General features: G+C 44.7%; 1 protein-coding gene across 7 annotated transcripts in view; it reads left to right on the top strand.

Moving 5' to 3' along the window:
* Positions 1-26,501, top strand: part of LOC119844933 (uncharacterized protein C1orf159) — a 70,700-nt gene that overhangs the window by 27,253 nt on the left and 16,946 nt on the right. For 6 of the 7 annotated variants that reach the window (XM_043499771.1, XM_043499772.1, XM_038376415.2 and 3 more), the window contains one exon: positions 573-3,123. The exons of the other annotated variant lie outside the window; for it this stretch is intronic. In XM_043499771.1, coding sequence (XP_043355706.1) covers positions 573-670 — 98 coding nt within the window. In that variant the 3' untranslated portion in view covers positions 671-3,123. Of the gene's footprint in view, positions 1-572; positions 3,124-26,501 lie in introns of those variants that run through there. 7 annotated transcript variants of the gene reach the window in all.

Below are 26,501 nucleotides of genomic sequence, written 5' to 3'. Positions count from 1 at the left end.
TTGTTGGCAGGAGAGCATTCCTGCCGACAAAGCACTGTTCACACTGACTCTTTTCGTCAGTAAAATTTTTGTCGTTTGGGGGTGTGTGTGTGTGCTTTTTAACACCCCTGAACAACAAAAGTTTTGCCGACGAAGTGCCAGTGTAGACAAAGCCCTTGTCTAAATTTGTTCTGGGCTTCAGGGAGATATAATCTAATAGAACCAGGAACTTCTGAATTCTAATCTTGGCTCTGATCCTGAGATCCTGAGTGGTCTTCGCCTCTCTGCCTTGGTTTCTATAGCCATAAAACATGAATAATATGTGGCTTATCTTTGTAAGGCTGAAGATGGAAATAATAATGGAAACACTAGTATCCAATGAGCACCCAGTTCAATAAGTAACTTAAGTGCTTCCTTCAGAAGAGGTGTATTAGTGGGCTTTCTTAATCTTTAGTCATCGGTCGAATTTTCTTCTCTATATTCAACAACAATAGCTACTTTCAGATCATTGGCTGATGTGTTAAGTATGAATTAATTATGAAGACATGACTAGATAGCAGTTGCTAACTGTGTGTCTGTGCCCACCCTTTCAGTTCGAAAGCCACGCTACGTCAGACGAGAGCGGTCTTTAGTGATGTCTTCATCCGCTGCTATGATCCCTTCTGCAGAAACCAGGGTCAGCAATGTTTAGCCTTCAAAACTTTCCTGAGGACTTAATAAATATGCACAGTGTTGGAGATACTTTCTGTAGCCACTGGAATGCCAGGAAAATGTCAGGAGCAGCTGACCTAAAAGCAAACTGAGCCACTGTGTCAAATGGGTTTGTGCCAAACGTGGACAGAGGAATTGAACTAATGCAAATGTGATGACTATAGGATATATCCAGTTCTGTGAACTGCTTTGATGGGCTTGAAAAGCACTTTTCTAGCTCTGTGGTTTCATTTGTCTCCTAACAGAAGCTATGTTAAAATCTGCAAAGAGTCTGCCTTTTTTGGAACACTTTCAGCTTTGGCAAAATCCATTTTCCTGCATTGTGATCAGCTGTCTGGCTGTAGAGCAGAAGCCCTCAGTGCAGCAGGCCAACACAGAGTTTTGGAGGTGGGCTTGTTTAAAGGACATATTTGTAAATGTTAACTCTAAGTGCCATGGCTTTAATGCTGCGGGAAAATACAAATGTATTTTACATGAAGTATCTCAATGCAAAAATTGATGCCTTCAGAAGCATCTTCTTCAGCTTCTCAGTCATAAAGGACCATGGTTTATATAACTGTAGGTTTAGACCCACCTGTATCCAGATATTGTCATCCTAAGTGCTGCTGAAAACTGTGGTCAGTATGGGTCTGATCCAAAGCCCGTGAAATTGATGGGAGTTTCTCCAGTGAATTTCATGGGCTTTTAGATCAGGCCCTACATGAGGATCCATTTGCTGTGGCTTTGTAGTTGATCAGCTGCTATTTCTGTCCCACTGAGACACCCAGCCTTCCCTCATTCCAGCATTTCCTGAGGGTGGCTGTTGCAGTGTAAAGGAAGGCACATTCTGTAAGCTAGGTTGAGCCATCCTGAGTACTTACACACACTGATTTCAACTGGAGTTGTCATGGGAATTCTCAAGTAAGGGTTTTCCTAACAGAGCACAACACGACACAAGTCAGGGTTTCCCCAATCTAATCCTCCATTTGTGTGCATAAGGCCTACAGATCAGCACCTTAGCCTTTGACTTCCCCCACACACCACCTGCCTTTGTTTAAACCTCACTACCACAATGGGTTCTTTAGAGGAAGTGACTCATGGTGGATTTTTGTCACAAGCCAGTGGTAGCCATCATGATTTCAAGAACACAACAATTGATCTTATCTCTAAAAATGCTAAAAGAGCTGTCTCTGGCCAATGTGACACCAATGTGGAGAGTGTAAACCTCATGATTCAGATACCCTCTCTGCCTATGGCCAGAGGCTTGTTCAAAGCTTATAGAGTTAAGGTTTGGGGTGGGGGCAGGGAGTCTACTAGTCTTTTTTTATTGGATATCTATTTTATGCACATTTTAATGTAGTGTAAACTGTTTGAATTTCTTTCCTGAGAATGGAACCTCTCATTTTGCAGCTTTCCTCAAGTGAGGTCAAAGACAGTGGGGCTAAAGAGGAAACTGTGAAGGAGCAGGGCCTGCTAGCCATACACATTGAATCACTATATGTAAAACTTTGACTCCCTGCTATGGTTAAATCCAACCTAGTTTTAATTGCTATTTTTTCTGTCTGCTAAAACTTAACAGCCACAGTCAGACCGTTTGAGAGGGGAAGCTTCTGTATGTAAGTACTGTATGTGTATAGTTTGTCTATTCGCAAACCAGGAGGTGGGAGTTTTTCCAGAGTTACTGTTTGTCTGTTCTCTATGCGTCAATAGGATTTACTTCTGATACAAATGACATTTTGAGATGGTAGGAAGGCATAGGGGCTATGAACTGACAAAGTGTCAGAAACAACTTAACCTTATAGGAAAAAGAAGTAATTATGCAATGATACAATGCAAAGATATTACATCTTTAATGGGAGGAAGTTTCTGCTTATGAATCTGTCGATGAAACTGCATCCTTGCATGGCATAGTTGCTCATCAGTTCTTTCCATACATAAATCATTGATGGGTCATTCTCTCCATTGCTGTGTGGGGACTGTCACTGGCCCGTGTCACTGCTACATGTATGTATCTGTCTGATAAACCCTGTCTGACCCTCAAGTGCATCACTGTAACAGTTTAGTGCCAAGTATCAGATGCTTTGTCCTCCTTCCCTACGCCCAAGACAGAGTTCAGGTTTCTCAGTGCTAATGTAACTTTCAGTCAAACTTTTCAAGCACAGCAAATGTTATTCCCATGGGCTTTGTAGTTTGCTCAGATTACTTTAATGTTGTCTGACCCAGCTGGATCCCTGACAGAACCTCGTTAGTTGTTTTTGTTGTTTTTTTTTCGCACTGTCATGTTAAATGCATAGTGTGGAGTTGTTGTTTTCTCCCCCATACAGCTGGCTTTATTGAACACTTGATGACTGAGTCTTGAGCTATAAATGGTTAATTCAAGGACAAAGGACTGATATTTAATGTACCGGGATATTTTTAAATTGTGCCAAAATAAACACCTTTCATCTTTTTTAACTATTGTTGAGATCATGCATGTATTTCCTTTCTAAGCACAGGAAGAAAGGGGCAAACTTAGCACAAGAAGCAAATCATTGACCCTTCTCACTTGGCATGTTGCCTCTTCCATAGCTCACGTTTCAGAAGAAAGTAAAAATGTCCATAAGTCTCCTGTCCAATTATGCAATATGGTAGCAGGGCAATAAGAGGGGAGGGGAGCAGAATTCCTTAAGAATCTGTTTGCCTCCGGAAGCACTGAAACTTGTCCCCTTTAACTTGTTTACCATTATAAATGCTCATTTACAAGGATCTAAAGCAGGGGTAGGCAACCTATGGCATGCGGGCCAAAGGCGGCATGCAAGCTGATTTTCAGTGGCACTCACGCTGCCCGGGTCCTGGCCACCGGTCCGCGGGGCTCTGCGTTTTAATTTAATTTTAAATGAAGCTTCTTAAACATTTTAAAAACCTTATTTACTTTACATACAACAATAGTTTAGTTATATTATAGACTTATAGAAAGAGACCTTCTAAAAACGTTAAAATGTATTACTGGCACATGAAACCTTAAATTAGAGTGAATAAATGAAGACTCAGCACACCACTTTTGAAAGGTTGCCACCCCTGATCTAAAGCAAGGAATAAATCACCCTTTATGCCTGAATTCAGAGGTGATGGGCCAAATTTTCTACTGGCAATAACTCCACTGAAGTTAGTGTAGTTACGATAGCTGAGAATTTGGTCTGAAGTAAATGGTTGTTTAAATTTCACGTCACTGAGTTGACCTAAGGTTGTGTGGATCTTGTACTAAAGAGACAGAAGAGGGTAGCAAGAAAAAAAATCTAACACAATGAGGCTGTAAAGTAAAGTAGACCTTTCCACACATGAAAGCGGTGTAGTGTAACACTTGTAAATCTGAACAATAAATTCTCTTTAGCTACAATCAAATTCTTACAGACCTCTAATCCCTTCATAGTAAAGCGTTTCTTTCTGAAAGGTTTCAGAGTAGCAGCCGTGTTAGTCTGTATTTGCAAAAAGAAAAGGAGTACTTGTGGCACCGTAGAGACTAACAAATTTATTAGAGCATAAGCTTTCGTGAGCTACAGCTCACTTCATCGGATGCATTTAATGCATCCGATGAAGTGAGCTGTAGCTCACGAAAGCTTATGCTCTAATAAATTTGTTAGTCTCTACGGTGCCACAAGTACTCCTTTTCTTTCTGAAAGGAGTTTGATGCAATAGATGGGATGTTCTTTACTGTAAACAGGAGGGTGTGTTTTGTTTTCCTCAAATTTACTTTGCAAATATTCAGAGTAACCGTGAGACATGAGCCAATGGAAAGTATGGTGCACAGTCAAACAACCGAACTACAGATGGTTAAATAAATACAAAGGTAAGAGTTGAATAGCGATCCTATACATGGGAAACATGCTATTTTTAGCAAAGTATGTGTAGGCACAAGGACAAGCCAAAAGCTTTTGTACCTACTATGTAGGCACTGGAAAAATTCCAAAAAAGTATTGTCAAAGCAAGGATGAGAATGCAATGTATGAAAAGATTTAGGCAATGAAAATGATCCCCGGGAACGGAAACTCGAAAGATGTTTTGTCAGTTAACTGGACTCTGAGCCAAAGCACATGCCAAAACAGAACAACCTTCTTGAAGATGAAGATGAAGTCAGTGCCTGAGCAGTTAGCCACTTGATTGAATTCATTAGATGGAACAGGAAGTGAACTGTGGAGAGTAGGCGCTAAGTAAGTGTACAACAACAGAGAACAGTTTGAGTCAGCATATAGTGCATACCTGAGAGGGGCTGTCCCTTTTCTAAGATATTCATGCCACCAGCTGAAGGTGAGTGTGCACTGTATTGAGGAGAGTATGATGGACAATCACTTTTTGGACAATAAGTATAAAACACTGGATTACTCAAATCTGATACCCAATTATATACTCTTTCCAAAATGCTGGTGCTGGCATCCTGCTGCTTTGGACTGAGTAACTGATACAGAAATGACATTCTCCTCAGCTAGACAAGTATAGCAGCAATTCTTCACTGTATGGCTAGTGTCTGTAAATTTGTATGGGCAGCTAACTATATGGTTAGGACTCCTCCCCTTCTTGGCCCTGCCATAAATGACTTGGATTAGAGCTCAAAGCGAGGCTGGACCTAAATTTCCGGAATCTACCTGTCCTGAGATTGCCTCTTGAGCCTTTCTTGCACTCGTTCCTCCCAGGGAAGGTTTCCCAAAGGAATATCTCTGGGAAATGTACACAGTGTCTTAAGGGAATTCTACAACTTCCTTATGATAAACTCAGGGACAGGAGGAAGTCATCCTAAAAAAGAAATCAATAGAGTGTGAGAAAGGTGGTGTGGGTGTGCAGAGGGGAAAAAAAGACAGTGTTTCTTTGTAGGCAAATGGCTTAGCTAAGGTTTATCACTCGCACATTCATTCTTCTACGCAGCTATAGAGAATGGGATGGGGAAGACACCAAGCCAATGCAGAATGGCCCAAACCCCTCCGTCCCATTTAAGCCCCATGTAAGGCTGTGTAGGGAGTTTTAAGCAGCTGAGTGACCAGATGAGAGTGCCATCTAATGCAAACCCCCAGATAGGTACACCATTTGTGCTGCAACAAAACAGTCTCCACAATGATACAATGTCCATTGGCTTCAGTAGGAGTCGTAGCTGCTCAAACCAGAGGATGATTTCGTCCTGTGTTAGCACTGCCATGGGTAGAAGTGTGTTTTAAGGAACATGCCTAGAGGCTCCATTTTGTGTTGAATTTTGCTTGCATTCCTCTTGCCACAGGACACTGTGAGGTCTATTAGCATGTATAAAAGCTAATTTGCATCTTTGTGATTTATTTTTAATGCTCCCTGGGAAAAAAGAAATGAAATGATGTAAACTTGATCATTTTACAATCCGTGCCTTGCCATATTTTTATTGTTAACTGATTGGATGCAACAGCATTCAGATAAATCCCAGTCTCTGAAAAAGCCTAAATTACAGAAATGCAATTATGTATCTTTACCCAAAGCATGTAGAGAAAACAATAGTTTTCAATATGATATAATGCATCTCTCTAAACTATTTGCTACAAAGGATTAGGATTTCACCGTCATCCTGGCTTTATTTTTTGGTAATAGAACTAATGTAGGAGGGATTAGGCTGTAGACCTGTCAGTTTCATTGTATAATGACAGGTTTCAGAGTAGCAGCCGTGTTAGTCTGTATTCGCAAAAAGAAAAGGAGTACCCGTGGCACCTTAGAGACTAACAAATTTATTAGAGCATAAGCTTTCGTGAGCTACAGCTCACTTCATCGGATGCATTTGGTGGAAAAAGCAGAGGAGAGATTTATATACACACACACACACAGAGAACATGAAACAATGGGTTTATCATACACACTGTAAGGAGAGTGATCACTTAAGATAAGCCATCACCAGCAGCAGGGGGGGGGAAAGGAGGAAAACCTTTCATGGTGACAAGCAAGGTAGGCTAATTCCAGCAGTTAACAAGAATATCAGAGGAACAGTGGGGGATGGGGTGGGAGGGAGAAATACCATGGGGAAATAGTTTTACTTTGTGTAATAACTCATCCATTCCCAGTCTCTATTCAAGCCTAAGTTAATTGTATCCAGTTTGCAAATTAATTCCAATTCAGCAGTCTCTCGTTGGAATCTGTTTTTGAAGCTTTTTTGTTGAAGGATAGCCACTCTTAGGTCTGTGATCGAGTGACCAGAGAGATTGAAGTGTTTTCCAACTGGTTTTTGAATGTTATAATTCTTGACGTCTGATTTGTGTCCATTCATTCTTTTACGTAGAGACTGTCCAGTTTGGCCAATGTACATGGCAGAGGGGCATTGCTGGCACATGATGGCATATATCACATTGGTAGATGCGCAGGTGAACGAGCCTCTGATAGTGTGGCTGATGTGATTAGGCCCTATGATGGTATCCCCTGAATAGATATGTGGACAGAGTTGGCAACGGGCTTGTTGCAAGGATAGGTTCCTGGGTTAGTGGTTCTGTTGTGTGGTGTGTGGTTGCTGGTGAGTATTTGCTTCAGATTGGGGGGCTGTCTGTAAGCAAGGACTGGTTTGTCTCCCAAGATCTGTGAGAGTGATGGGTCGTCCTTCAGGATAGGTTGTAGATCCTTGATGATGCGTTGGAGAGGTTTTAGTTGGGGGCTGAAGGTGATGGCTAGTGGCGTTCTATTGTTTTCTTTGTTGGGCCTATCCTGTAGTAGGTGACTTCTGGGTACTCTTCTGGCTCTGTTAATCTGCTTCTTCACTTCAGCAGGTGGGTATTGTAGTTGTAGGAATGCATGATAGAGATCTTGTAGGTGTTTGTCTCTGTCTGAGGGGTTGGAGCAAATGCGGTTATATCGTAGCGCTTGGCTGTAGACAATGGATCGAGTGGTATGATCTGGATGAAAGCTAGAGGCATATAGGTAGGAATAGCGATCAGGAGTGCCACGGGTACTCCTTTTCTTATTGTATAATGAGCAATGTTTATAAATAGATCATTGGCTTTGTTGCAACCTCTCTTCCCTATACCATCATACTCATCAAATTAAAATGTTCCCCTCTGTTTCACAACCTTAGTCCGTGTAAGACTGTAATCCTTTGGATTTACTTCCTAAAGGGCTATAGCTGATCCAGAACACTGCAGTACAATCTGCCAGCTCTTCAAATTCCTATGACCTCATAGCTCACGATCCTGGTGACATCAGTGTCTATAAAGTTTTTATTTCAATCACTTCCCCTTCTTCCCCTCTAAAATATACCACTACTTCACTGTCCTTTCATGGTCATGGCTCTGTTTCTAACATTAATGCTACTCTGCACCAGAACCAATCGCACCCCTGGCCACCATGTATATTGTAAAAAGAAAAGGAGTACTTGTGGCACCTTAGAGACTAACAAATTTATTAGAGCATAAGCTTTCGTGAGCTACAGCTCACTTCATCGGATGCATTTGGTGGAAAAAACAGAGGAGAGATTTATATACACACACACAGAGAACATGAAACAATGGGTTTATCATACACACTGTAAGGAGAGTGATCACTTAAGATAAGCCATCACCAGCAGCAGGGGGGGGAAAGGAGGAAAACCTTTCATGGTGACAAGCAGGTAGGCTAATTCCAGCAGTTAACAAGAATATCAGAGGAACAGTGGGGGGTGGGGTGGGAGGGAGAAATACCATGGGGAAATAGTTTTACTTTGTGTAATGACTCATCCATTCCCAGTCTCTATTCAAGCCTAAGTTAATTGTATCCAGTTTGCAAATTAATTCCAATTCAGCAGTCTCTCGTTGGAGTCTGTTTTTGAAGCTTTTTTGTTGAAGGATAGCCACTCTTAGGTCTGTGATCGAGTGACCAGAGAGATTGAAGTGTTCTCCAACTGGTTTTTGAATGTTATAATTCTTGACGTCTGATTTGTGTCCATTCATTCTTTACATAGAGACTGTCCAGTTTGGCCAATGTACATGGCAGAGGGGCATTGCTGGCACATGATGGCATATCATCACTCTCCTTACAGTGTGTATGATAAACCCATTGTTTCATGTTCTCTGTGTGTGTGTATATAAATCTCTCCTCTGTTTTTTCCACCAAATGCATCCGATGAAGTGAGCTGTAGCTCACGAAAGCTTATGCTCTAATAAATTTGTTAGTCTCTAAGGTGCCACAAGTACTCCTTTTCTTTTTGCGAATACAGACTAACACGGCTGCTACTCTGAAACCTGTCATGTATATTGTGTTTCTTGGGCATCAGAGCACTACATACCTCAGAAATAGACTGGAGAGGACAAGAGGTGAAATCTTTATTTGTATGTGCTCCACACTAACAGGCATTCCCAGCCTTATGATGTGAAATTCTTACCTTCTACTGGGGGGAACTGTTGATTCCAGCCAGTTGTATTTTCCTAAGCACTTTGTGAGCCATTTAAATGATACACTCAAACTATTTTAATCAGTGCCTTAAAGTGATGCAATAATGTGTCTAGTAGTGGATATACCAACACCACCAAAGTTTGCGGATAAGTGTACAAAGAAAGGAATTCTTGTTTGATGGGCGTTTTACGTGTTATATAATGAGCTACCAATATGTAAAGTGTTAGGAAATGAGCTGTAATTAGTAAAGCCCAGGTCACTAGTTGGCTGAAGGCAGCTAATGAGAAACAGAGCCTTGCTTAGCATCGGCAGCTGATTCAAATCCAGCGCAAATCATTAATGACCACAAATTGTTGCTGTGCAATGACTTTGGCCTGTGTGAAATGACTTTGAGTCAGTTCCCTAATGAGTAAGTGTCCATGTCACAAACCACTATCAGAACCGGTACTAACTGGTCAGATTGGCAGTCTTGACAGAGGCCCAAGAATGAATGAGCACCCAGAGAAAACTTTCCTCCAATCACTAAAGGTCAGAGTTGAGAAACTGACCAAACAACTTTTGTTCTGCCTGATACTGAGTAGGTCAATACAGGGACTGACTTTCTTCTCTCATGCTGGCGTAAATCAGGAATAACAGAATGGAAACCAGTGAAGCTACACCAGTGTAATAATGGGAGAGGAGGTTCTGGCCCACAAGCTCCAGAGCTGTCATGCAGCCTCTTCCATAACCACTAAAGTTGCAAGGACATTTTAAAACAAACCCATAATCCATTATTAGATCAACTTGTGCCTTTAGATTTGTACATTTTGCAGGGCAGGAGGTCTATTTGTTCAGCACTTTTTTATGCCTTGTAAAGCTGCAATGCTTTATAAATAAAGTGCCCCAAACCAGTATAGCAACTGTGTGTGTGTGTGTGTTTGTGTGGTTTGGTTTTGTTTTAAAGTAAGCCAGGCTCCATTTGCAGCGAGAGCAGACTGAAACCTGAAACATAACTCATAGTCAGGTGACCAGCACGGCACAAGAAGGCACGGATGTGGATTGCCAATAGCATTGCTGGCTGATGAGATAATGCATCTAAACACATAGTGGACTATGTACTGTGTGTATTCCTCAGAAGCTAATTGCAATCCAAAGACTTTACATACTAGTTTTAACCAATTATTTTTGCATCTGTGCTTTGACCTGAGAGCTGATGTAATATTAAAAATGCTATACCAGATGAGAATTATACAAGGGCAACATGATTTAACGGCTCAGCACCATAAAAGATACGGTTTGGTTATTTGTCATCTCTTGGAATCCCCATGCTGAAAATGATAAAGAGGAATGGGGAAGGGTGAATAGAAAGTAATATAGGTTCTGAAGTTTTTACAAAACATTGGTAAAATCAACCCTAGAGTTTTAAATAATGAGTTCTCGCTAGCCAGATGGTCTTCTGGCACACAGGCAAATCCAAAATGAAACTCAAGTTGACTTGTACAATGGAGTTTACTTGGGGTGTGTCCATTGGCCAAAAAAAAAAAAAAGAAAAGAAAAAATCTTGAGGAAAAGTACTCAATTGCATTCAGAAAAAGAAAAGGAGTACTTGTGGCACCTTAGAGACTAACAAATTTATTAGAGCATAAGCTTTCGTGAGCTACAGCTCACTTCATCGGTTGCATCCGATGAAGTGAGCTGTAGCTCACGAAAGCTTATGCTCTAATAAATTTGTTAGTCTCTAAGGTGCCACAAGTACTCCTTTTCTTTTTGCGAATACAGACTAACACGGCTGCTACTCTGAAAATTGCATTCAGTTACAACATCCCAGCTAGATATATTCTCCCCACTAGTAGGGCTGGTGTTCGGGTATTGTACCCATTCTGAGCAGCAATTAGGCTCAGTATAAAGTATCTTGTGTGTTTTCTGTAGTTCCATTCCCAATATCTGGGGGAAAGAGGGAGACAGTGTTGTGGAGGAAGGGAAGAGGAGGTATTGAGAGGGAGAAGAGAAGAAAAAAGGACAAAAGAGGTAGGGACACTAAAGGACAAAGAGAAAAGAGATGATTTCTTCTCCTACTTTTTTCCCCTCTTCTCTCTCTTCGTCTTTTTATTTTCATGGCCAAAAGAAGAAAAAAGCGGGTGCACTCTTCCTCCCGCCCTGTCCATTTTGATGCGAGACATGTTGGCGAGCACATGGTTACTAATAAATAATTGATGGCACTGTAGGATAAATTTTATGTTACTCCAAGGGGTCAAGGAGGGACTCAATGGCAGATCGTTTGTAAAAAGGCTGATGGAGCATTCCTCACCTAGAGGGGGGTAAGTGGAACGGCTGCATGTGAAAGAACTGAAACTCTGGAAGAGAGGCAGGAAGCAAACAATGTGAGTCAACTATACCGGAGGTTTAAGCTAGGGTCCGGTCCTCCACACAGCTCAAATTCCATCTTTGGCCTCTATTTACTCAAACTCTGTCCAGCACACAGACAACTAGTGGTTGAATAATATACTGCAGGTAAGCCGCTAATGCATCTCTCGCTACTAAACACTACCCCAGCCTAAATCCTCCCAGTTCTTCCTTGTTGAACTCTTGTCCAGGAAAGTTTCCGGGTTATGATACTTCCAGCAAGAACAGGGCTAGCCCATAAAGGACTCTAAGCATCCAGGAAGGTTGCCCCATTGATTTTATTGCCTGTTATTCTACTATCATCTGTAATATTCAGTATCAGTTGCTTCCTCCTGCCTGTCTTGAAGGAAGGTCACGTGCTTGGCAATAGTGTTTATTTCTTGGGGGCCGGTAAGAGGTTCTTTTGACACACTCCACTATCTCCTTTCCCCTTCCTTTTCTGATACACCATGTAGCTTCCGTAATTGTCTTATCTGGCTGAACAGTCATAATAAAGCGTTATGTGAAGTCAAGTTCAAAGTGTCTACTATATCATCCTGTATACTATTCCATTTTAAGCATACCAGTAAAGAGCCGATTGATGTCAGAAATGCCAATAAACTTTGCTTTCGCTGTATGGTTTTCTTCTTTGTAAGTGGTTTCTAAGTCGCAGCAAACCATTTTTATTATGTAAACAGACGTCACCAGCATCCCTCCTCCCCACTTTACAGGCCTGAAGTGTGAGGTTATTTTATAACAAACACCAGAGAAGAAACACTAGCTGATATACACCAGGGACGTATGTACCAGGGCACAGGTGGAAGGGCTGTTTCAGTGTTTATGGTGAGCTATTGTAAGCAATGTTTGTGCTGTACAGTCCTGATGACTTGAAAATAAGCTGCATTTGGCTCTTCTGCATGTGGACTTACTGGCTGTATTTACATTTGATTTTGGTCTGGGCACAAATCCATGTCCAGGAATGCACTTAAATGCTCTCCTGAATTGGGGCCTATAACGCTTTGGGCCAGATCCTCAGCCTAGGTCCACTGACTTCACAGAGAATTGTCTGTGATTCTACATGTTTACAGAGCCATCCATCCTGCTCTCAAAATCTCTTATGTGGCAGGCATCTCAGTGGAGCAAATGTCCTCCTCCTCCTCAAGCAGAATCACACCACAGCTGCTGCTTTCAGAGCTATGGGGCAGGATTTGCCTTTGTCTCTGTGATGGAGATAAAAGTGTACAATTGTTTGTGAAAGCAATCCCCAAAGAGACTGAATTACTACTGTGGCTGTCTGACAAGTTCAATTTGAAGCGTGGTTACAGCTGTGATGAAGTTCTCTATTTATTCTCTCCCTGTGACTCCAGATCAAATTAACCTAGTTTACAAGTCAGAAGATGAGATTTCAACTTATTACCTCATACCCTGGCTCGGTCGGGCCACCCAACTACGGCTGAGGGCACCTGGGTAACAAAGACTCTGCAATTGCCTTTTAGCTGACAATTTGAACGCAGCAGCCCAGAATCACTGTCCCACCATGATGAGTCTACAGAGCAGATAACAGCTTGGTTTTGTCAGCCAAACAAAATGACACAAATGCCCTGGGACAAATTTGTTGAGTAAGAAGCTGTCATTTATCTCTAGCTGTCCGTGGATGATGATTGGTGGTTTTATTTTATTTTGTAAAGCTCTTTGTTAACCAGTCATGGAATGACTGAAGTTCAAGATGGGAGACATTTGGGGAACTGAAACTCCCTGTCCCCATATGACACTGTTCCCAACACAAAGATCTTGGGTGCTTTAGCCAGAGTTACAAAGACACAGCTTCCGTTTGAAAGCAGACCACTCCTGTTTTACTGTAGCATCCGTTGACCCAAAGGAGCTCAGTGCCCAGTGGCAGCATTGCTGAACCAGCATACCCAAGCACAAGTGAGCTGCATTCTCATCTGCCTGGCAGGTTGAGCCTGTGGTATCCGCATTCATTTAGTTCTAATCAACCAAACCCCTAATCGCCAGCAATGGAGAGAAGTTTTCTTGCGGGTAGGAAGCAGAAGGTAGCGTGATTCGGGGAGAATGGGTACAGCCTGCAATTGTGGCAGTGAGAATGGCTGGCTGACAAAATTGCAATAAAGTTAAATATTACTGAACCTCATGCGCATCAGATGATACTGCTTATTGCCTACGTCTTATCTAAAGAACCAGCCAGAGCAGGAGAGCTATGGGATTCTATCACAGCTATCTAGCACGACTGTTATTGCTCGCACCATAAAGGCAAACAACTTCCTTGGTATAAGGGTGTGACACACTAGACAGTTGGTAAGAGATTAATCTTTATATCCTGTCCCCAGTCATATGACCCCTGTCACATGGCAGTGGTCATTGTCCATTGGCCAATGTCATCCAGTATTTTGTTTTCTCGCTCATACTGCTCAATACATTTTGGGACATCATCCACATTCAGATACCTTTTCAGTTTGGTATTAGTTGTAGTTGAAGCTTCTGAGGTTTTTGATGTCATGAGTCTGTCTTTCCCCTCCAAATCAGAGCTTTGGAAAAACCAGGAATGCAGCTATATTTTATATCGAGCTTGTGCATGCTTAGCTAGAACTTGAAGAGTTTAGTGTGGCTACCCAGATTGTGTAGAGATGATCACTCAGGCTCTGGTTATTCACTCTAAGGCTGGGATTTTTAAAAGAGCCTAAAGGAATTAGGAACCCAAGTTATTTGATTTATGGAGCTTCCAGCACCTTGGCAGATAGAAAGGCTTTGGGCTCCACCCACAGCTTAGTTCTCAAGGTTTGATAGGCTCCTCCTAGTCAGAGCGGGGCTCCGCTTCCCAGAACCACAACTCTTAGTGAGTGGATGGGGGATGATTGACAGCTCATTTCAGGAGAGGTCCAGGACTGGACAAGCAAGGCTGAAGAAGATGTAGTGGCAGCTCTGCGAATAGAAAATGTACAAAGCACTAATTTAGGTCTAACACAAATGGTTGCTAGGCCATTATCTCACACAGACATGGGCTCCGCCAACCATGAAGAATCTCACATGGGGCCAGTGTTGCAAAAGCACAGGAAGAACAGTGGAAATATTTGTTGGCCAAAACCAGGGGACAGAAGGATTTTAACAGATAGAGAAATAAGGTTTAGAATGACTTTTCCTTATTTCTCTATGATAATCCTTAGCTCTTCTATAGTACTTTTCACCTTTAGCTCTCCAAGTGCTTTATGAAGAATGTTACAACCCCTGAGTGACAGTATCGTTACCACGTCTGTGCACAATCAATCTGAAATGTATTTACACACTGGCTGGTCTACCACCACATACCCACAGTATCTCCTGCAGCACCCAGATGATAAGATTCCTAATGCCAAAGCCTGTAGGCTAGAGTCAGGCAAAACACCCCATGAGCCATATCTGCAGCCTCAGTCACTATCGCTGCAGGCGCACCTGTCCACGCGCAGACAGCTAGTGATGGGTGTGCTAAGACGACATGATGCAGAAACCCAGTGTGCTGAATATGGCATAGACTTGCCTAAACCCATGAAGTCGCAGTACACTATACCTCTTGTCAGGCTGTAGCCTGCTACATAGCAAATCCCACATTGTGGGGCTCTGGTCAGTGCTTCTGAAAACAACAGCCTGCTGTTCTAACCTGGATACCTATACCCATGAGCGTGCTGGCTAAGGGTCCTCCCCTGCCCCATACCTACACCCCATTTTAACAAGGGGCTTTCAAAAAAAGGGTCTAATATGAGTCCATGTGACCCTCCATACAGATAGAAAATATTTGGTATAACCTGTGCAGCCAAAAAGCCTGATCCAAAGCCCATCGAAGTCAATGGAGCATCAACTTCTGATTGGGTTTTTGGATCAGCCCCTAAGAGACATGATATTTGCTCAATATCCCTATAAGGGGCCCTGAGATCCTGAAGGCCTCTTTGTGGACTGGCCTCCTTCTCATAGAACATTAACCTGTAGTATTTTTGCCTTTTTTTTTAAATGATTATTTTCTCCTACTTGTTTTTCTCTTGTAATAAGATGGGGGGGGGGGCAGGTGTCCGTATTGTCTGTATCTGTGTCCCGCTGCCCTCTGGTGCATGGAACTGGAACTGTTCAGCTGTGTGTCATAGGCCATGTTCTGCAGGACAGCTTCTCCAGTGATTTGGGCTTTTGGAACATACAATATCATGTAGCCACAGTGTGCAGTGTAGGGAAAAGGGTAAAGGTCTAGGTAGCAGACTGTGGTTTTGTTGCACTATCTGTGCGGTGCTCTGGTGTCTAGATATGTTTTTAACCACCTGATTTAAAGCCCGTTGACATCAAGGGACGCGCTTCAATTGTCTTCAAAGGACTGTGGATCCAACCCTAAGCTTACCTGGGTAGACATTTAGTATTGAATGTGCAAATTGATGTCCCATTGGTAGCAAAGCACTTGCTGAAAAAAGAAAGGGGGGGGGGTAAATAAAAGGATATTCTCTGAGGGTTTGAAATACAGTTTATTGTAATTGCGCTTCCAGCCTGTAGTGCATGCAGGTGGGGTTGCAAATGTCAGACTGCTCTGAGGTAGTTTTGGGGACAGTTTCATGACACTATCATGCTTCCTCCAAATAATGCAGCTCATCTCCCTAGTAGGGCATTTTGGCTGCATTATTTCTTGGTTTTAAAGCTCTTTCCAATTGCCATTATATGTGAGAGCCTGGATTCAAGTGTGATTTGCACAAAGGCTCCAGGCTCATTTCTAATCCCAGGCAGGCACATGCTGCTGTTTTGAAAACCCATCGAAACCCTGTTTACCTAGAATAACCACATTGATGGGCACCACCAACACAGCCACATCCAGCATCTGATGAAGTAGGTTTTAGCCCACGAAAGCTTATGCCCAAACAAATTTGTTAGTCTCTAGGTGCCACAAAGACTCCTCGTTGTTTTCACATTGACTCTGGAAGGGTTTCAAGGCTGTCTCCACCGTTCCTATATTGCCTTAAAGATGTAGGCTTGGGAAGATGGTCTCATTCTAGTGAAAACTTTGGATCCAGGTCCAGTGTCTGGATTTCCACTTTGAGGCTCATCTCCTTAAGAAAACTGTGGGCTATAGCTAATAATGATTTTGCGGCTGGTGTGAGTGTAGGTTTGACCCATTAAAACTGACAACAAACCTCTGTGTTTAGATGACTATATTCAGCGGCGGAGCTGACAGGCCCTGGAGCATGGACAAAGGAATTGAGAGGGAAGTACTTTCCCTTGCAAAATATACAACTATATAGTTTAGATAAGCCATTTTCCTCCACGCTGCATTGAAATAGGGGGGAATGCGGGTAGGCAGAGAAGGAATATACCTCATTCTAGCCAGTTGGGAGCCTGTCTAATTAAGCACCTCACTTTCATCTAAGGGACTGACTGATGGCAGTGGTGAGGCTAGGATATTAAAGCCAAAGATAAAAACGCTCCGTAATTAAAAAGCCTTTCTGCCGGTCTTGGAACTAGGCCTTTATGCACTAGAGAAATCTACAGCCTGCATCTACCCATTGTTGTGACTCATCCGAGAAGCTGGAGGGCTGGCAATGGGTTAGTGGTGTCTTTTAGCTTTAGGTCACCAGTTCAAATCTGATCTAGACGGCACTGCTCATGCTGTCTCTACGCTGTAGCTAGTGAGACTGTAAGTCTCCATGGCCTGCCAATCATTCCAGCACTGTCAGCAGTGCTAACTGAACAGCCGTAGTTAATTATTCATCAATTGTTGAGGCGAACAGCATGCATTGTAACTAAGTGATTGTGTGACAGATTAAGGCAAGCGCTGAACTGTTCTCGATATTGACAACCTCCTACAGCAGTGGAAAATTAGCCTTTTGTTTCCTCCTCCTTTTTTAAATACACAAAATCAAACAAGGAAATTAAATACCTCACCACCACTGTTGGAATAGTATTTGCAACTACAAGCCAGGAAAATCAAAGTCCAGGTTGATGCTCCAGCCTTACAAATGCACTGTTGGGGCTTTAAGGCAAGAGAGAGATTGCAAAGGGGTTTTTCCTTTGATATTACCTGGGAGATGAGTGAAAACTCTGCTGTCATTATAACCTTCCTGGATCATTTATTAATCAGCATTGGTGGGGGCAGGATCGGGGGGGGCAACATTCCCTCTAATTTTTGACAGGCCCTGTGTGCAAAAAATTTCTTCTGTGCAAATTTTTAACAGGCTGGGTGTGCAAAAACTTTCTTCTGTGCACATTGTTGTTCTTCTGTGCAAATTTTTGAGGACGCGGTGTTTCGCCATGTGTGTGGGATTTCGGATCTGTGTGCGCATGTGCACAGCTTAGCGGGACCAGTGGCTGGGGCAACAGTTATGAGGAAATGTCAAGAAAAATGACACTTGGTTTCTGAGTAGCAGCCGGGTTAGTCTGTATCCGCAAAAAGGACAGGAGGACTTGTGGCACCTTAGAGACTAACACATTTATTTGAGCATAAGCTTTTGTGAGCTAAAACCTACTTCATCGGATGCATTTATTCTTACTGAAAAACAATGGCTGAGTGATGTTACCCTCCAAGCCATGTATGCGGCTGAGGGGGTCTGATAAAGGCTGAATTGTATCTTGGTAGGAACATACTGAATGTATCACTGAGGTCTAGTTGGTGCCATTTGCATACCCCATCCCAGCTCAGGGCTGAGTCAAATTCTCCCCCCCTCTCCCCCCGCCGGGAGAAAGCAAGTGCACAGCCTTCAATACTGTGTGCATAGACCAGCAGTCCCCAAGCTTTTGACAGTCGACCCCTCCTTCTCCTCCCCCATCTGCAGGCTCCATTGTGGGGGAGAGGGAGGGAACGCTGGATGGGGTAAGGAGGCCGTGGCTGGGCCTGCAGTTGTGAGTGGGTCTGGGTCTGGGAACAGGGCTGTGGCCTGGGGGCTAGGGATGCCAACTTTCTAATTGCAGAAAACCGAACGCTCTTGCCCCATCCTCTCACTCACTCATTTTCACTGGGCTGGGGCAGGGAGTTGAGGGGGGGTGAGGGCTCCAGTTGGGTGTGTGGGCTGTGAGATGAGGGGCTTGGGTTGGCTCCAAGCTCGGGGGGGCGGGCGGGTTTGGAGTGTGGGAGGGGGAATAGGCTCTGGGGTGGAGCCAGAACTGTGGGGTTCAGGATGGGGGAGGGGGCTCTGGGCTGGGGCAGGAGGAGGTGCAGGGTGTGGGTTCTGGGCAGCATTGACCTTAGGTGGCCCCGGCCTTTCCTGGAATGGAGGAGGCAGCAGCATGCCTTTCCAGCTCCTAGACAGAGGGGCAACCAGGGGGCTCCTCATGCTGCCCCCTGCCAGCAGGCATCGTCCCTGCATCTCCCATTGGCCATGGTTCCCAGCCAATGGGCGCTGCAGGGACATGCCAGTCACGTCCCAGGAGCCGGGCATGCTACAGCCAACTGGACTTTAGCAGCCCAGTCAGCTGTGCTGACCGGAGCCTCCAGGGTCCCTTTTTGACAGAGCATTCTGGTTGAAGACCAGATGCCTGGCATCCTTACCTGGGGCCACAGCTGGGAGTGGGACTGGAGCAGAGTGGGGAGGGGGTGGATGCCATGCCAGAAACCGCAGCGGCGAAAGCAGCAGCATGTCCGGCCTCTACCAGTAGAGCCAATGCCCACCTGTGCAGTCTCCTCCAGGGTGGATATACTGGCAGGGCATGCCCCAGGCTCACAGCTGTCCCTGTCACAGTACGTGTGCAAGTGCTCACCTGCTTCCGACAGGAGCCGCACACCACTGGGTGGAAGTTTCCATGCCCATAATGCTGCTATTTAAATGCAAAGCACAAGATGAGCCATATAGTACAAGCTGGTTCCCTATTGCGCCCCGTGTATCAAAGCACCATGCTCTAATTGTTGGTTCTTTACCCTCTTTCGAGTTTCTGCTCTTAACGATAACATCCCATCAGTCCTAGCAGCAAAGCCCATACATGTACTCCCTTCAATTACATGCCACAGAAACACTGATTAATTTACAATTTACTAAGGTCAGCCAGCAGGCCTGTGGGCAGACCCCAGAAAATACAAGCCAGGTCGTCTGGGTCCCCAGTCCAATGCTCTAGCCCGCTGCTGCCGCACCATTTTAGTCAGAGTTTTGGACAGCACTAAATCCGCCTGCTTCAGGCTTATGTCTAATGTAATGACCTGTGTTATATCAGGCGGTCAGACTATGTTGAGCTAATGGTTTCCTCTGGCCTTAAACCCCTCCTGAAACTAATGGGGATTAGGAGGACCCATTTTCTCCGAGGGCAGTTAACCCATATCCACTGCATGGTTTCTTGCATCTACCCTGAAGCAGCTGTACCCGCCCTTGTTGGCCACAGGCTAATGCTCTAGCTGGCCCTCAGGGCTGATCTAGCCTGACAGTTCCGGCTTCCAAAAAGAACCGTCTCCATTTTGTCTTTTGTTAGACCTTACCCTGAACTTCGTCTGTGCTGTGCTTGGCCCGTGCCCACGTATGGGCGGGGGGGAAGAGGGGTGGCGGGAAGTCGCACGCAGCTGTGTCAGGGGTTGTGGTATTTTTTTTCCTATGGGACTAGCATTTTAGCAGGCCAGTGACAACCTCCCCTCCTGGTCACTAGGTGCAGACCCCCCCGGCTCCTGGGTGTATCAACGTCCTTCTGCCAAACACAGAAATTGCTCACCTAACGGAACCCGCTTTAATGCCAGCACAGCTGCTTTTAATTGTGGTTCAGCAGCTGCCTTCACCTTTCTACTGCACGTGTGGCTACAGATTTGTATTTAGAACCGACCCTCGGCCAAGAGCTAGCTGCAGCTAGACCAGGCCTGAATGTACTTAGCGATGGTGGTATGAGCTGCCTTTTTATCGCTGATGGCAGGTGCACTGGGGTTTCCCTGAGATAGGCGGTGCGCTGTGTGCACAGTAACTGTGTGCTCAATTTGCTGTTTGAGGAGAGTTATTGTCAGAAACCAGTGATAAAGGGGCCCAGTGCTTGGGTAAATATTGCCTTATGCTGATGTAGATAAGGACTCAGTTTAGCACCTCAGGGGCAGGATTTTCTGAGCTGAGTACGTACGTCAGCGGTGGCTCATCTCTCACTGTGTACAGGGCCAAAGGTTCTGTGCTAATCCCTCGGATTCCTGCACAGTGAAAGCTCAAGGCACTATCCCCATGACCCTTATTGAAGGGGGGGTGGGTGCAATAGGTGAGAGTCGAGATAAACATTCAAAAACTTCAATGCTTCCAAATGCCAGCCGGGGTCAGTTTATGGTCAAGCGAATCACCACAAATTCAGGCGCGTGCCAGGACCGAAACAGAGGATAAAAGCTGGTCATGGAATGGGTTTTAAGGAGGATATTTAGAAAAAGGCATCTTAGCTGTTGCTTGGGGTTTTATCTGTAGGGTGAAGGATGGGCTAAAAGCACCTTTAATCCAGCTGTTCCCTGGAGCTAACCCTCTCATTTGAAATCCCAGGGGAGAGCGACAGAAACTTGCTTGCTCCCAGTCCAGCTGCAGTCCAGGAGTTCTGCACACTCCATCCATACACACAGGTGGGGGAAGAAGCACAGAATGGTGGCTTCATACTTTTGCAGACCCGCTAGTCGTACCCTAAACGTGCCTCAGGGACTGTGTTGGCTCTCTGCATCCCCCCCCATCCCCTGACCAGCCCGCATGCAGCAGAGCAGCACAACTGCCATCTGCAACTCCCATGCCTGCTGGCTTCTACCATCTGCCCCTTAGTAATGCCCTAGCCAGGGATTACAGAGTCCCCATTGTCTGTTTTTCCCTACATGAGCATTTGCTGCCTAGAACAAGTAGCTTATTGCTTCCGCATGAGCTGAACTTTCCCATCAGGGCCCACAAAGACTGAGGCTTATGCTGGTTTGAGGGCTTTCCATTGTCTAGGGGCATGGCTTGCTGGCCTCTGACATTGAATGGGAGATGCGTCGCTCGTTTGTGCTTGTGTGATGCAGTCCCCCATCTTTCAGGCCTGTGTGATTATTCTGGTGTTAAACCCATCGCGGTAAAGGCTGGTGAGGAGAAGATATACCCTGATGCGGCCATGTGCTACATGCCCTGCAGTGAGCCAAGCTCTTGGTTTATGGTCCTGTGACACAAAGTGCAGGAAGCTGGCCTTTAGGGTAGCACCCACTCTCCCCTTAGGAATTTCAACAGTAAATCACTGACCTTTCTGTCAATAATTCCTGCATTTTTAATAAGGGCAAAGAGTGGCACCCAGTTCCTGCTGCTTCATGCACTATCCAGCAGCGGCATAAGGAGAGGAGGGGGAGAAGGAGGTATGAAATCCTCTGGGGCTGGCTGTTACTATTACCTCTAAAAACATCTAATAATACCCCGCTCTTAGTAATAGATCTGAAAGCACTTTACCAGGTGATCAGTAACATTGTCCCCATTTTACAGGTGGGGAAACAGAGGCACAGGGCAGTGAAGTGACTTGCCTCAGGTCACGCAGCAGGCCAGTGGCAGAGTTGTGAATAAAATCCAGGGCTCCTGAGTCCACACCATTGCTCTCTCTCTTAGGCTACATTGCTTTTATAGGACAGCCTTAAAGAATGAAATAGTAGAATCCTGCTTTGAGACTACTGAAAGGGCCTGATTTTCACAACCATCCTGAGCACCTGCCCTCTGAAAATGGGACTGGTTTACAACATTTCAAGTCTGGCTCCCACAAACACTGTCTAATTTAAAACTCTTAGAGCAGGCATAAAATGGACCCTACAGCCAACTCTCACAACACATTAAGTGTTACTTAAAACCCCGTTCCTCAAGATAAGTAATTACACGAGCATCTCGGCCTCAGTTTGGAAAAGGGTAGGTTTCTCACCCTTGCAGATGCAGATAGAAAGGTGGAAATGTGAACCAAAGCGGCACCATAATAGCTCCAAAACGAGGAGGCAAAGGAAGAGAGCGCCAAATTCATCATCATCTTGTGATTTTTAAATTACAGTAGCTCATGATTTTTGAAGCGCCAGGCTCATAATTTTTGAATGTTTGGAACTGGTTAACCAAACTCCACTGAAGTCCTTAGCTTAGAGATTAATGACACCTAAACTCTAACCAACCCATTATGGCTAATCGTTCTATAAGCAAGAGAAGCAAACCTTGAATCTAACCCTACAAAATATTGAGCACCGTCCCACTCCCATTTATGGCCCCAGGAATGAAGTGGGAGGGGAAATCTGCACCCTCTCGAGGCACTTACCAGCCTGCTTGAGTAACCCCATTTGACTTACCTGAGAGTCAAGTTTCAGAGTAGCAGCTGTGTTAGTCTGTATCCGCAAAAGAAAGGAGTACTTGTGGCAATTTGTTAGTCTCTAAGGTGCCACAAGTACTCCTTTTCTTCTTGAGAGTCTAGTTACAGTGCTCTGAATTCCCAGTGCCTAATCACTTGGCGCTCAGAGCAGAGGGCCATTAGCCTCAAAGCAGCTGTCACTTATGCTCCACTTAAAGAAAAACAATCAGGTTTGAGGATCTAAATCAGTTGCAAACAAGTTTACAGTGAAACACCCAGGAATGAGCCTGTCAGAGATACCCAGCGCTGATTACATTTAAAAAAAAATTGTATAAATTGCACCAGTTCCCAAGTCGATTTGCTTCAACAGCGAAGGTTTGAACCGTAAGAGTGTTCTTACAACCCTTGAGTTATACAGGTAAACACAAAGCCAGCCACTTCCAGCACAGTAACAAGAAAATCTGCCATGCTACAGCGAAATCCTGTTCTAGCCAGAACTGTGATTCTCCATCTATGAGGGCAACATACCTGGAAGGTAGGAAAGAGAGTGCATGTGTATATGTGCAAATCAGACCAAGGGGAGGGGGTAGCATGGAGGTCAGATCTTCAGTCTGCTCAGCTGCCCTAAGCCACTAATAACTGGCATATAAGAATATAATTATTACTAGTAGAACACTGACATCTGAAACTATGTCATTCTCACGCTAAATCGTTAGTTATTGGGCTTGATTTAAAAATGAGGTGTTGCCAGGCTCTCAGAAACCATACCAAGGGAAAGACATCGAAAACAGCCCGAGGTGGTTCATATCCCAGCATCTCCATGTAGCTCAATGAAATAGCGTTTCGTCACATGTACGATTGTCCCGTTAGTACTATATAGCCCTCTTGCTTACATACCGCCGCCGCCAGCAGCTGGAGGGTTGCAGTGAAAGGGAATTGGTTAAAGGGAGAATAAAAACTAAACCCTGTTTCAGAGCTGCAGAATCCAGACTGGTCTCTCAGCAGCAGGGCAGGAACCAGCTAAGCTCTCTTGGCAACTTGTGCCTTGCTATCCTTTCCAGGTATTTAGGGTGGAGTGCAAGCAATACATAGGGGTACCAGATAGCAACTGTGAAAAAATGGGACAGGCGCTTATATAAGTAAAACTCTCAAAAAAATGGGATTGTCCCTTAAAAAATGGGACATCAGGTCACCCTAGCAATACAGTGGGTCACTCCCCACTTGCACAGCTGGCAAGCAGGGCAAGGCTAGCACGTGGTTGGGTGTTTTCATTTTGCTCAAGACCTCGCTCTCAATGTGGTTTCACTCCTTTTCTGTAGAGAGGTGAGGGAGAGGGGGTATCAATCTCTTCCAGACCCTCCTGGTTAAAAATCCATCTTCGGACAAAGCCCTGTAGGTTGAGAGTAGGGGGAGTTTTCCCCCAGGGAATTCTACTTTGTGCAGTTACGTTTCTTCGTTACCCATTGCCACCCCAGCTGGAGCAATATGGCAGATGGATGGAAACAGCTTTTTTCTCACGAGATCTCTACTGCAACTGCACAGACTTTAAGGGTGCATCTGCACTAGGAAAAAAGGGGCATTATTCACCTGTGTGCACAAACACATGGAAACGAACATGGGGGCAGAACATACCTTTTTTCCTAGTGAAGACCATGAGGGTCTTGCGAGCTGAGCCAAGGTCTAAAACTTTAACTGCCTAGCAGTAGCGAGCCTCTGGAGCCCAACAGTGTCCTTGTAAGTGAAGGCCTCTTGTAATGGGTGTATTTTTAAATGCAAAAGGCAGCAGAAGCACCCTGTTCTGTAATATGGAAGGATGTGAGTGTGTGTGTTTAAAGAATGCAAAGGATGCTATGGTTTTTTTAAAGCTTCTGATAATACTGTTGGCATTGGAATATATGTTACACCCAAAACACCACATTAAAAGAATGTTATTAAGGTTGCAAAGTTAAGCACTCAAATATTAGGCAACGCCAGAGTTAAGGTTGCCTGTGCAACCTTAATTCAGCCCTCTTGTCCATACGCATTATGGCGCAGTCTTTAGTTACATGATCACATACTGTTATTTCTATCCACTGGCCTCTCCAGGGTTTTATAATAGAAAGTATATACTTCATTATAGCCAGTGCTGCCTCTAATCTATATTATAATTTGAACTCAGGGTTACTCAGTGAAATGAAGCTGGCAGGGCAGGTGGAAGGTGAAGGATTTAGGACTGTGTATGGCACCTTTCACCTTCGGATCTCAAAGCCCCTTCCAAAGCTGGGTCAGGAGCATTATCCCCATTTGACAGAGAGGGAGACTTCACAGAGATGAAGGGACTTGTGCAGATGTGAATAGAGCCCAGACCTTCTGACTGCCTGGTCTCAGTTCAGCAACGCACTCGGGCCCAGGCTGAAGGGCTTTGTGGAGCAGGCACACCTCCAGGTTCAATTCTGCAAAAGTCTGAGCACTCCTGGGAGGTGCTGAGTGCCCGCAATGCCCACTGGCTTCAGACCGAAGTGAGAGTGCCTAACTCCTCCCTAGAGTTAATGGCACTGGAGTCTCCAGAGAAAAGATGGGGAGTGGTGCTTTATTCCACATGCAGAGAAGTGCTGCCCAACCCTCCCGCTCTTCTAGGGTCTAACAAGGCTGCTTTTCTAGTTCGGCAACTGGTGTCCACCCTGTGTCTGTGTTGGAGGCCTGCTGCAGTATTTACATGCGGGAAGAAAAGAGCCTGTTCAATGGGACAAAGCATGCATTGTGGCGGCTGCACAAAGAGGCTTCTCAATGGCTTAAGGAACGTTGAATGCCCCAGAGCAGTTCCTCATGGCACTTCCATGGAAACCAGAGGCGCCAGGCCTAATGGGTGCCACTTACCCGACAATCCTCTGTTGCAGACAAAAACCTCCTCGGAATTGAAGGTTCTAATATAAGGATAACACCCCACCTTCGTATCGAATCCTTCTGTCCCACTGCTTTCAGAGAGTTCCGTAACACAAAGGGAGTCGAGTGAGATGAGCTTTCCCAATCCTGCCTCAGCGCTGCATTGAGTCCAAAATGGAACCCTTCATCTGAAACGCCCCTCCTCTCCCACCTTTTGGGGGTTCAGATGAAATGGGAGCCACTGGTAGAAATTCAGCCAGTTGATGTCATTTCCCGTATCCACAGAGAGCGCCCCCACTCCCTGCTATGGCTCAAAATGTTTTGCCAAGGATACCCTGAGGGATCATATAACATCTGCAAGCTCTTATTTTTCCCATTTGGGATGGCATTTTCCCAGGGAAGGATATACCGTCCTCTGAGTCCACCTGCCAGGTTGTCACCCATCTGTCGCTGCACATTGTACACTCCCGACATACTCCAGTAGCATGGTCAAGAGGTGCAAAATACAGACTTCCCCAGTAAAAGGCATTTACCATGAGTTTGCTGCAGGGTCACCTCCCTTCACATTTATTAATATTTGCACTACAGCAGTGGCTAGGGGGTGACAAGATGATACACATTTTTGGTTGAAATTACACACACACACAATTTCTTGCAAATTCCAAATTTGCTGTCAAAGTTTCATGGTAATTTTTACCCAATTTTGGATGAAATTTACTTTTGGACTAAACACTCCTGTTGTGTCGAAGCAATGTGACTGACTTCAGTGGAGCTGCAGGTGTGTGTTTCAAGAGAATTTGGCCAGTTTGCTCCTTACATAAGCAATTGTAACTGGAGCTACAAGGAGCATCACCAAAAATCCTTACTCCTCAGCCCTGGCACCATATTCCATTTCTCAAACTCAGACTGTGACCACATGGGTCAGGGGTGTGAGTAACAATGGAGGAAGCTGGTCTCTCAAAGAACAGCCATGAGGGCAATTGAAAATAGCACTGTGGTAATTGATTGGTATTGGTCTAAGTCTTGCTTTCATTGTCAGCACCACCTTGCCCTTTTAG

The sequence above is a fragment of the Dermochelys coriacea genome, chromosome 18, assembly GCF_009764565.3.
Source record: "Dermochelys coriacea isolate rDerCor1 chromosome 18, rDerCor1.pri.v4, whole genome shotgun sequence".
NCBI classification, from domain to species: Eukaryota; Metazoa; Chordata; order Testudines; family Dermochelyidae; genus Dermochelys; species Dermochelys coriacea.
The sequence above is the reverse complement of the archived record's forward strand: the minus strand, read 5'-3'. Positions and strand labels throughout refer to the sequence as shown.